General features: G+C 33.6%; 1 protein-coding gene across 6 annotated transcripts in view; it reads right to left on the bottom strand.

The window, feature by feature from the left end:
* TLK1 (tousled like kinase 1) overlaps window positions 1-13,394 on the bottom strand; it is a 166,493-nt gene that overhangs the window by 61,215 nt on the left and 91,884 nt on the right. For all 6 annotated transcript variants that reach the window (XM_031651351.1, XM_031651352.1, XM_031651354.1 and 3 more), the window contains 5 exons: window positions 8,691-8,766; window positions 5,744-5,790; window positions 3,901-3,996; window positions 2,540-2,629; window positions 1,204-1,296 (listed from right to left, as the gene is read on the bottom strand). In XM_031651351.1, the coding sequence (XP_031507211.1) occupies window positions 1,204-1,296; window positions 2,540-2,629; window positions 3,901-3,996; window positions 5,744-5,790; window positions 8,691-8,766 (402 nt within the window). The remainder of the gene's footprint in view (window positions 1-1,203; window positions 1,297-2,539; window positions 2,630-3,900; window positions 3,997-5,743; window positions 5,791-8,690; window positions 8,767-13,394) is intronic.

Consider the following 13,394-nt stretch of genomic DNA (forward strand, 5'->3'; position numbering starts at 1 on the left):
CATCAAAGTGGACAACTCTCTGATATATAACGTTCAGTGAAAACAAGCTGGGCAAAAGGGTCCATACTGGAAAATTTCACTTAACGTTCAAAAACCAAAAGAAATAATATATTGTTAAGAATGTAAGCACATATTTAATACAACCATAAAGAAACACCAAGGCATGACAAACACAAAATTTTAAATAGTGGTTAAATGGTAAATGGATGTGAGAAAGTAAATATGACAGGATCAGGAAAAAGACACACTGGATGTTTTAAAGGTACTGACAAACACAGTAGGATCACAGGTGTTGGTTTTATTGAGTTTCTATACCAGTAGTTCTCAATGCTGGCTTACATTAGAATTATCCAGGAGAGCCTTTAAAACTACCAATGTCCAAGCCCACATCATGTCATCAACTTGATCAGAACCCCTCAGGGTAGAGTTCAGGCATTAGTACTTTCACCCTTCCCAACTGGTGAGTCTAAGGAGCATCAAGGGTAAGAACTGCTGCTTTAAACCCTTACATTATAAGTATACTTCTAGATGTATTTTTAAATAAAGCTTCCATTAAAAATCCTTCAGAACTGCAGCAGTTACTTCATCCTATCGGTATCAGATGTCAGGCATATAGTAAAATCAAAAACTTTAACATGAAATGGCTATTTGTGTTACGGTTGTTGGTCACATAAATGTTATTAACTTCCTTCCAGTTCTCCAACAGTTTCTCAATTCCCAATTTACTGAAGATCTAATAAAATATTTCACTTTAAAATTGGTATTTTCAATCACGTACTTAAATTAACAGAAAAAGCTTATTGAGTTCTAGTTACAGTATTTTTTTTTCTGAGACAGTCTCACTCTGTCGCCAGGCAGGAGTGCAGTGGTGCGATCTCAACTCACTGCAACCTCCACTCCCCAGGTTCAAGCGATTCTCTTGCCTCAGCCTCCCAAGTAGCTGGGACTACAGGGATGCGCCACCACGCCCAGCTAATTTTTGTATTTTTAGTAGAGACGGGGTTTCACCATGTTGGCCAGGATGCTCTCGATCTCTTGACCTTGTGATCCGCCCACCTCGACCTCCCAAAGTGCTGGGATTACAGGCATGAGCCACCGCGCCCAACCTAGCTGCAGATTTTTTTTTGCAATGCTAAGTATAACAGTTTGACTGTTGCCAAATAATTTATTCAATTTTTTTCCCCTCTATGACTCATTACTTACCCTGAGCAAATCATCTATACGTCCCTCCTTCTTTTCCAGGTCCTGGATTTTATTACTTTCTAATGCTGCTAATTTCAGCATTGTGAGATCAGTCTAAATGAAAAAAGTTATTTTATTATCTCCATTATATATGTTGTTTCAAGCAAACACAAAACCAGACTTTACTCCAAATTCAAAAGGTAAAGAAAAATATATTTGTGTGCATATGTAAAGTGAATCTCAAAAAGTTTTAGTGCAATTTTAATAACTTCAAGTGTATAAACGCTACAGACTTACCAAGAAACATCTAGAAAGGTCAATTACTTAGAATATTGATGTCCCACATTACAATTCAATATATCCGCTGCTTTGTGCTATACGTTCCTCTAGCTGATTTTTTTGAATTTTGCAAAACCTGTTTTAAATTGATAAGTAAAAACCTATCTATTTATGGTATACAACACAATGTTTTGATATATGTTTACATTGTGGAATGGCTAAATCAAGTTATTTAACACATATCTTTTTTTCGTGGTGTGAACACTTAAAATCTACTCTCTTAGCAATTTTCATATACACAAAATACTGTTTTTAACTGTAGCCCCCATGATGTATAATAGTTCCCTTGAACTTATTCTTTCTAACTAAAATTTTATGTCCTTTGACCAACATCTCATGCAGCAAAACCTTTCATGATCTACTCAGTGGATGAAGGAATGTACTTGTAATCCTAGCCTCAGGATCATCCGAAGAAAGACGTTTTGATACATGCACAACAGTTTGGATATGACCTCACAAATAAAATCTAATGGAAATAAACTGGCAGGCTGAGGTTGAAGAGTAACATTTACTCTACTCTCCCAAACCCCAGTCTGAGAAAGTGCCATTCAGAAACTACCACACGTAAAAAATTAAAATGAAGAACTTAGTGCTCAAAATTCATGAAACTAAGTAAGTGTAGAAAATATACAAATAATTCAAATAATTTTTATAGTTTGTCACATATATGTATTTACATACATACAGTCAAATGAGCGGCTTTAATGTACACTTACAAAAAATACAGCAGTTTCACAATATATCAATTACATATACTTGGAAATTAAGTTCAGAAAGAATCAGTAAACCGAAGTGACATGTTATGGTTGTTTAAAAAGCTGATAGTAAATTGTGTGTTTCAGTTTCTCACTCCTTCCTACAAATTCTGTTGTTTTTGTTTAGTAATTACTGTTATCTTTCTTGATGTGTAATTCTGCTTTATGACTACATATAAAACAAACAGACATCTCAGTTGTTAGTAAGTTAGACAATGGTTTCTTAGAAGCCATGGGAAAAAAACATTTTAATTATCATTTACCTGAATAATTTTAAAGGATAACTGCTTTGGTTGTACAATAGGGTGGTCCCCAAATGCTAATGCAGTAGGAGAAGGGCTATTCGGTCGAACCTAAAAAAATTATTAAAAATTTTAATATTAGCAAAAAAAAAAAAAAAACCAAACCGGTTTCTAATTAGCAACAATTACTTAACATTTCTGCAGAAGTTTCTATCAGAATAATACCTACATTGAAACATAATAGACTTTTAGAAACCTTTAATCACCATTTATTCAACAAGCATTCATTAAGTACCTCCTACATAAGACCCAGTGAGAAATATAATATATTCCCTGCCCTCATGGAGCTTACATTCTAGTGCCATAAAAGAAATCTTAATGCTTTCGTACTGTTTAAAAAAAAAAAAAAAAAAAGGCCAAATAAATTATTCTGGAAAATATTAAAAATTTATTATGATAGTTCAAAAAACAAACTTAGTACTAGGGACAATAATACATGCCCTTATGTAGTTTAATATCAATTTATTAATGAATTTCATAGTTTATCTGGTCACTAGTTCAAAAATACACTGACTGAAAGCAGATTATAACACTGTATCAACGCTATCACTACAACTCTTGAAGTTACTGTTGAATCTTATGCCTTACTTTATACACAGCAATGTGATATCCTCAAAGGTACAAAATGAGTAAGACACAACCAAGTATGTCTAAAGACAAGGACAAGAAGGGGACACAAGAAATAAAAACAAGGTGCTTGAATAAATAAGTGAAACTCTGATTCTTTAAATTACTGAAAACCAATATTGTTTTCCTAGTTAGATACTGAACTTTCACACAATGAAAGTAAATTTAAAAATAAAATCCAATATGCAAAACAATGCATATAAAAGAACTATATCTAAAACGTTAGCAATAAACCAAAAAGTTTAAGATAATTTTAAGTCCGTGATTCTTTATCTATACTAAACTACATATCCTGCCTTTTTCTTAAGGATTCCCAGAAAGGAATTATGCTATAATTTTAGTGGTTAAGAAATTCAATTGTTAAGAAAGTTATAAATTAGGAATCAACAACTGAATACAGACTGATACAAGAGTACTCATGTTAGTCCCACAGACTCAACAGGCATTCTTTTAACAGAAACAATGCTTCTTGGATATAATTAATTCAGAAAATCTTTAAGAGGCTCACTTCCAGAAATAAAATTCCAATAGCACCAGACAATTTAAAAGGATTTAATTCATGTCACAGAAATAATGTATTAAAAGATAAATGCTAACTTATTTAAGTTCTCAATAAAAAACAACAAATTATAAAACTTATTCAATATACATAACCTCCCAAAGACTATGCCTGAAAAACTTGAAAGATGACTTACAGATGAGGAAGGAGTGGAATGTGAATGTGAATTTTGAGGAGAACGGATTGCAGGAGGTATGCCTCTTACTGGACTTGAGCCATTTCCACCCTGGTACTGAGTAAAAGAAAAAGGAAACATTATTATTTACCAAAGCAGGCTCAGACAGTTGTTATTTCAGATATGACATTAAGAATTAATCTAAATATACCTAATTTTAAAATAAGTAGTCATTTAAATGGATCCAGAACAAAAAAAAACTAAGGTCAGCCAAGTCCTAAAAGACTGAGAGACTACTGATCACAAGAACATGACAAGGATTATTACTCTATATTCTTACTATAATCTCGTATTTTGGTCAACTCAAAGACAAATAAATTCCTCCAAAGCAATAAACATATTTTGTTTTCCTCCCAAATCTTAGCACAGGTTCCCTACAAATGTTTATTGAGCCATATAGTCCCTAATCCCAAGAAATTCCAAAATGTCTACACATAGACCTTAGTGAACATCATCAACTATTTTAAACAGAATATCGGTCTCAAGATATCCAAGTGTTCATGGCACTATATAAAAAGAATTATAATAGGTCCCTTCCCTCTAACAGCACAAAATCCTTAAAAAATCAATTCTTCTGTACAAAGTGCATGACTTAGCTGCATATGAAGGGAAGTCAACTGATCTGTTCCATAGCTACCTTTTCTCCTATTTCAAGTTTCCATACGAAGGATGGGAAAAGAAAGTAACTTGCTGCTGCAAAGTTCCTCTGGGGGTGTGGATTACTGTCCACTTCATCATTTCCTGTTTAATTACTTACATGAACAGCACAGATGGGGACTTCCTAGCATGTTCATTAAACAACTTCCTACAACCTAGGGATTTTGCCTTATTTATTTTACCAATAGAGCCTAGCATAAAATTTAGCACACAGTAGGCATTCAAGAGACATTTGTTTATTTGAATTGATCGTACCTTTGGCAAAGGTTCTTAATTAATGATACCAGTAAGTGACTGACCTCAACCAAAAAGCAAGGTATCTCATGGTCAGCAACTGCTTTACTTTAGATTTTACAAACCCAAGAAAGCAAGCAGTGGTGGATTTAAAAAAATCAGCCCTTCCCTTAATCAGCCAATTCTGCTCTCTCAAGTAAATATAAATATTTTTCAATTGAGTAGACCACGTTTGTTGTTTTAATAATTACACTTAAAAATTTTCTAATTTAAAACGGTAGCCAAAAAGTGTTTCTATATAGAAGCAAGGCAACATTCCAGATTGGGTAAGAATCTAAATTTATTGTTTTCGCATTCTCTTAGATTCAAGCCTCTATCAAATACTTAATCTCCATCCACAGGACTCAAATGTTGTTGTAATGTGATGAAGTCGGTATTGATAGTAGAGAGAATTCTGAGCTAGAGAGCCAGGGAACTTTAAGTTCTATTCTTTACTCCTCAATTCAGAATTTGCCTTAAATGGGTTAACCCATTTATGCCTAGTGTTCTATTATTGCTCAAGGTCACTGTTGCCAAGGACTGACAGAAAAATTCAAAAAATTACAATGTAGGCTACTTTACATTTCTGGGGTTCAGTTTCATCATCTGTAAACTGAAACACTAATATGTATTTTGCCTATCTTACAGGTTATTATAAACAACTATGTGAGAAAGTATTTAGAAAACAATGAATGGCATCCCAATGTAAATGTAAATATAATTTTCCTAGAAAGAAAAGATACCACATAGTAATAAAGCTCTGCTCTAATCAAGCAAGTAATCAAAAGGTGACCTGTGCTGCTAAGAAAATATTTTTAGCTCACAGCAGAATAGTACTGAATTAGGAAAAGGAGATAATCCTCAATGAACTTACTTCAAAATAGTCGCTAATTTTGTGGCCACGTCCCCCAATACTTTTTCCTAAAATATAAGAAGCGCATGTTAGTAGGGTACTGATGGGCATCAAAAAATTATTAAAGAGTCCACAGGACATCAGCTATCAATTTCACAAATGTGAAAATCAAGTGACATTTCAATAGAGACATGCCAATTTTTAAAAGTTCCAGTTATTGGAGAATCATACAAATAAATGATGTAAGTGATATCCTGTTTTAAAACTACATTATTAATACTGCTTAATAACTACTAATTTCAGAAAGGCAAATCAGTAAATAAAAAAGTAGCGATTGCATCACTGACAAACTAACCTTTACCTGTAAAATAAAACAGCTTTAATTATATAAACCATAACATGATTCCTGTCAAACTGACAGTAACACGCTTCAATAGGAATGTTATTTTGTAATTGTATTTTGATTTTCTAAAAACCATTCCCAAATTAAATACAATGTTTTTTAAAAACTAGATTGTAAATATTGCTCATATATGACCATACTGACAAAGTGAACTAGCTCATTAGAGATCATGCTATTTTTTAAATATTTTGCTCTAAAATGGATTCTTCATCAGTCCTTTAAGTCTTAATTTAAGAACATGCTAAGAAATATGGTGTTTACAGATGCTTTCTTAGGGGAGAAGTAGCCATCCTTGACTGGAACTATATAGAATACATGATTTCTTCAAGTTACAACTAGTTATATCACAAAGTCAAAAGCTTTCCTTAATATAAACATACATATATTTATCAGTTCAATGCTGACTTACTTCATGCATTCATTTATTTTATTTAACAAATATTTCTTAAGTGGTTACTATGTGCCAGCCATTACTAAGATGAAAAACAGTATTCTTAAAAGTTCAACAACTTTAAATTTCTTCTTGGAACAAGGTGGGGGGAATTTTTAAAAACTAAACAAGTATTCAGGACTACCAATGCTACCTAGAAATTTTGAACATTAGTTCTGCACAGATTTATTTAGAGGTCAGAGATGACTGTAAAGGTCTTATGCTAAAGGAACTTCCCTTCTGTCTATAATAATTTCTCCGTAGACTGTAAAGAGGTGCTATATTTTAATGAAGACAGATGGTTTTGGTTGCCTACTCCAGAGGCTATTTCCCCAATTCTTTTTCCTTAATTGAATGAAAATTTTGTTCTGTTAACACCCTTCACCCTACATGGCACATGTAACTTCAGAGGAAGCTGATTCCTATACAACTTCCACTTCCAGGTCCCCTTCTCTCCTTCTTATTAGAAATCCAATTTTGTTCAAGTATCATCCCTTCTCAATACAGGCTGTATGTTTAAGAACTTAACTCCATTTCCAGTTTCAAAGATGGGCCTGATTTTTTTTCTTTTTTTAAATTTCTGACAGTATCCACCTAGAGATGGCCTCATTTTTTTAAGGCAATACTACCTCTGTTGGTCATACTAATTTTGGAATGGACATATGACCAATCTAGTCCATAAGATCAGTAGTTCCCCACCTTTTTGGTACCAGGGACCACTTTTGTGGAACACAATTTATCCAAAGGCCGCGGGCAGTAGGGAAGATGGTTTTGGGATGAAACTGTTCCACCTCAGATTATCAGGCATTAGATTCTCATAAAGGAGTGCATAACTTGGATCCCTTGCATGTGCAGTTCACAATAGGGCTCACACTCCTATGAGAATCTAATGCCGCTGCTGATCTGACAGGAAGCAGAGCTCAGGCGGTAATGCTCACTGGCCTGCTGCTCATCTCCTGCTGTACGACCTGGTTCCCAATAGGCCAAGGACTATAAGACCGGGAGTTTGGGGAACCCTGCAGAAGATGAGAGGAGAGGTCTGCTTTGGACTTGAAGTCAAGTTTACTCCAAAGGAAGGTGGGAAAAAACACTGAAAGCCAGACTAAAGCAAATATAAGTAAGGAAGGTGAAATGAGAAAAAACAATTTAGGCAACCATCCTAAAAACAAAAATAATCAGACAATTCTGCAGATGGCACACCACAAAGGGAAAAAACATGGTTAAACCAATCCAGAAGCCTCATCTTATTTGGGGGCTTATTTGTTTTCAGAACAGTTGAAATCGTAGTAATTATTATATCTTTACAATAAAAAAAGCTCAAAGTCCACTAACTACAACTTGGGGGAGCTACACTAAGACCAAAAAGGAGCTCAGTGTAAACTGAGATATAAAATACAATACACCTCAGAAAAGGCACTAAAATGACTTACCCCTTCCTTCCACAAAGACAGTTGCTGCAAATATATTCCTTGCTTCCAGTGTGCCCTATATACACCAGTAATTCATGGGTTCACAGCTATAGATCTTATGGCTAAAGATTAGCTCCAACACATGTAACATTATGTATAAAGTCATCATTATACATGATTTAAGAGCCTAATTTATTATATTTAATTTTTAGTGCTCAAATTAAATGACAGTACTATTTTTCTACTCATTATAAGACACTTAGTTTAATGAAAATAATTTTCTTAGCTCATATCACAAAAGGTAGGTATGCAAGAAAGGATGGAAAGAAAAACAGACGCTTTAACTAGAGTCTCTCATAATTATTTTTATAGCCTTTTTTTTTTAAATAAAAAGGAGAAGTTTAAGTAGTTCTGTTAAAGTGAGATTGAAGCTTTTAATTCAAAAACAAGTCATTTCAAACAATACATACAAAGAATGAAAAATGAAAAGTCATAAGTTAATGCTTGCCAGATTTGGATATGATACTTGTCTTTCTAGGACCCAAATGAAAACAATAAGGGCAACTTTGAAAAGCCTCAAAGCAACAATCATACACTAACTACCTGTGCACACACCAAGATTTACAACTTCATATTATTTTACAACTAGAATATTAACTGGTTAAAAATTAAAACAATTAATTTTAAGTGTCTACTAGGCTCTGAAGGAAGATGTTGTGTGCTTACCCTGACTACTTTCATTCTGGTTTTCTGCTTTTCTCTTTCTTCCCCTGGATGATTCCGATTGTTTCTTCTCTGGTGTCTACAGAAAACAAGATAACAGATTTTTAAATGACAGTTTTAATATACAAAATTATCACAGTCAATATAAAACCACGTTTCAAGACCAAAAAAATAGCATTCAGTAGTGCTCAAGAGATGTTAATATACTGTTATTTATACACAATTTATTTAAAAGATAAAATTTCCTACTGTATAAATTTTTAAATTCCAAGTAAAGAAGATCTTGTACATATTATCTGATATTCAGTTACAGAATTTGACATGAAGCAGATGAAAAATCCTAGAGTAATTAGCCTTGACAAGATGACCTTCCAATGCTTAACTGGATGAGGGGGGAAAAAGTCACCCTAGCGTTTCCTATTAGTTCCTATTAAGTTTTTGCTTAGTTTCCTCTACTCAAACATACTTAGTGTATAAAAGTAAACTTGGATGAGAAAAAAAGGGGCAGAACACAAACCTGATACACACAATCCCTACTAAAAAGGACCATTCACTTAAATGCCTGGCAATTATCCAACAATTATTGCCAATTCACAGATTATGCCCTAGATAACGTATCAGTAAACTATGACCTGTGGGCCTAATCAGTTTGGTCACCTGGTTTTGTATGATCGAACCAGTTTTTACACTTTTAAATGTTTGAAATTTTAAAAATTGAAAACAAAAAGATTATTTTGTGGTGTGAGAATTATAAGAAATTCAAGTTTCAGTATCCCTAATAAAATTTTATTGGAACACAGCCACACTCTTTCATTTAGGTATTGTCCATAGCTGCTTTTACATTACAACGGCAGAGCTGAGTAGCCACAACAGAGTCGGAATGGCCCATAAAGTCACAAATATCTGGCCTTGTACAAAAAAAGTTAAGAGATCCCTGCTCTAGATGGTGGCTCTGGTTCCAAATGACATGTGTGTTCCTATAACAGATAGCAAGTATTTTCATTAGACTAATACAAGTAATTTTTCTAGAGTTTGACGAACTTTCCTGCTTAGTCAAAAATTAAAACCAAGAGCAAAAGCACAAGGCAATGGCACCAGGCCTTCAAATTCTAGAAACTTGTAAGTACCTCTGGTGCCAGAAAAATTCCTGAACTTCACAGGAGCTCCATTAATATTTGATTGAATGAATGAATCTTACTAAACAACTTAAAATAAATCTCTTAAAGCATCATGGTCCCCCAACAAGAAAGGGATTTAATACATATTTTTATGTCTCTGAGTGTGCCTACAATTAAATATATAAATAACAATACACAGCCTAATTCTTACTGAACACATATTGTTCCTCTAAGTACCATCTTGAGTATTTAAAGTTTTCTCACCTCTATTTTGTCAACAAGATAACAGATTCAGAGAAGTTGCACCGAATGTTCATAGCCTCTGAATTCTTTAAAAACAGATGTTACATCTTCTCCCTACCTCACCCTCTTACCCCACTCCTAGCATACAGTTATTACTTGATAAATACATGAGTGAATATTAACTAACTTACTCAAGGTAACACTACCAGTGTAGCAGAGCCAGGATTCAAATCAAATTCAGCTCTGTATAATTCTAAGACCTAAATGCTCTTTATTTTTTCTATGATATCCTACATCAAGAACTAACTAATCTACTATATAAAAATATTTCAAAATTTTAGTGTTTGTAAATAAAACTCAATATGTCCAATGAAATGCTGGTATGTTTTCACTTCACAAACCAGAAGTCTTAGAGAAATCCACCCTAACTGGCAATCTACTCAGGAGGTAGACTGATGCACCAGCAATTTTGGGTAGGCAGTTTACTACTTTCCTTTCATTGTCAAAATTACCAAACTCAAACAATAATCAATCTTCTGTTTTCCCAGAAATAAAAGTATCACTACATTAAAAATTATTTTAAGTTAACATTTATTAAAGAACCCTAAATCGGCCAGGCGCAGTGACTCACACCTGCAATCTCAGCACTTTGGGAGGCCGAGGCGGGCAAATCACGTGAGGTCAGGAGTTCGAAACCAGCCTGGCCAACATGGTGAAACCCTGTCTCTACTAAAAATATAAAACTTAGCCGGGCATCGTGGTGCGTGCCTGTAGTCCCAGCTACTCGGGAGGCTGAAGTGCAAGAATTGCTTGAACACAGGAGGTAGGGGTTGCAGTGAGCCAAGATCACACCACTGCACTCCAGTTTGGGTGATACAGTGAGACTCCATCTCAAAAACAAAAGAACCCCAAATCTATGTTAAAATAAAAGATCCCCAAATAATAATTTATTCATATCCTTGCTAACTTAATTTATATTAAAAAATGGAGTCAAGAAAACATAATTTTTCAGAATACTTTAAGGTTAATCTAATTTTTTAAGCATGGCAGGATCCTATTTGAATTCCATCTTACATCTTGACTAGGTACTCTTGAACAGGCAAAAATCGGGGGGGAAAACCCATACAAAATGTTATAATTCTGAAACAGTTATACTGGAAACAGCATTTTCTAGCTAGTAAACAAAATAAAATGTAAAGTTCAAAATGGTTCTGTACCATTTTCTAAAGTATATCCTAAGGAACTAGTGTTCAATGACTGGTTAAGAAGGCTATATTCTAAATGGGGGTGAAAGGGGGTGAGTTCAAATGGGGTAAACAAAATCAGATTTCAAAATGCTAACATGCATTGGCTATCTCCAAAAAAGGGATGAGGTGGGAAGATACAATAAATTTTCAAAACTTATTTGAGATAACATTCGTTAAATACTTCACTGGATATGCACTTTAGGATATTTAAGGTTGTTTGTTATTTAACATATAGATTACTTAGTGTTTTGTTGTTTAACATATAGATTACTTAGTGAAGGTTTTTTCCTCTGAGGCAGAATTTCCCAGAGTGGAGGTATGGGACAGTCCATTGGGAAAAATGTCTTTTCATTAAACCAACCAAAAAGCAAACGAATGCATTATAATTATAGTAAAGAAAGCAACAAGTTTACCTCCTTTAAACCAGAGAAGAATTTATAGATGGAGAAGAAAAAGGATAACAGGACTAAAATTAATTTTAAGATTGCTGTGCCCCAGAAGTTATTAAAGGGGAAGGATAAGGGAAGGAAATGAGTGGCTGAGTTAAGGCTCTAGCCTACCAGAGACATATTCTATGTTACCTCTACCGTGAATCTGCAAACACAGCATCTCCTATTTTAATATTGAGATTCCAGATGACATTTCCTTCGAAAAAATAGTTCAGCAGCTTTAAAAAAATACTACTGATCATGACCAATGATTTCCTTGAGGAAATCCAAAGGACATCAACCAGGCCACGTATGTATTTGCTATATATACAATGTGCACATATCAAACATTTTATATAGAACATTTTCAAGATTGCTCTTGCTAATAATGCTGTCACTTCTTTCTTTTATTCTCTATTTTTTCTTAACTATCCTACTATAAATAGACCACTAAAGAAAAGATTAATATGGAAGGCAAAATAATAGGTTTGGCTTTGAAGTGAAGATGAAAAGAATGCAGTAATTATAAAAGGCCAAAGACCTCCAATATACAGTGAAACAGTCGTTAGGAGATAATGAAGAAAGGAGAGCCTAGTACACTTTAAATCAAGTTAGTTGTGTAAATGTTAGATTTGTAATCATATCAAAACCTGAATGACTACTCTGGCATTTAGATACTCCAAAATATTAGTGTGAATTTACACAGTATTTTCTACCAGTTGAACGTTTGTTGAAAAAACACAAAGACAAATTTAAAGGACTCAAGAGGTGTAGTGATATAATTTAACTAATCCTCCAATTTTATTTGGAACTTAGGTCAGTGATTATTAATCAAGGTTTTTATATCTAATCATGTGGCCTGCTGGTTTTATCTTATAATAAAATATGAATGAGTCTTTCTTCAATGTAAATAAGACTAAACATAAGAACACAGGAATTTCAATGCTGTTACAGAATGAGGGACAGAAATCAACATGAATTATTCCATGGAAACAGATAACCACATGTATTAAGCCTCAAACTAGAGAGATATTTAAAATTATGGAAATAAATGCATTACAGAAAATTTAACAGTATACAAAAAGATATTTTAACAACAACAAAAAAAGAGAGGGTGGATATTAAAGTCTGTTCTTCATTGGGCCTAACTGAATAAACAACAAAAATCAGATATCATCATTTCTAATAAAATCACTATAGTTAATAGACACAGAATATTTCAATACTTTTTGTTAAACAAGAAAATACTTTAAAACAGAAAAAAAAAGTTACTCTAACATTAAACAGTATCCTTACAAAATATTCAATCTTCAAACCTAACAGAATGAATTTTTTTCTGATAGATCCATTCGGCCAAAGACTGGTTTCAAAACTGCAACTCACTGGCTATCCTAATGAGTCATACTTGGGTACCAAATTCAAAGCTATTATAATTTGAACAAATGGCATGACAAACCTTTTTGCTGGCAGCTGGTAAAACAATGTTCAATTTTTATCCACATTTCTAGGCAAAACTTGTTGAACTAGATGTGAGACAGGAAAATGCTTGCTGCTTTGTATCCGATTTACATTTAAATAAAACGTGTTCATGAAATATGCACATCCGAATTCAAGGATGATTTTGAGCTGGTATGACCTCAAATTCACATAGTCTGTCTCTGTCCCAGAGTT

This window comes from Papio anubis, chromosome 10, assembly GCF_008728515.1.
Source record: "Papio anubis isolate 15944 chromosome 10, Panubis1.0, whole genome shotgun sequence".
In the NCBI taxonomy this organism is placed as follows: Eukaryota; Metazoa; Chordata; class Mammalia; order Primates; family Cercopithecidae; genus Papio; species Papio anubis.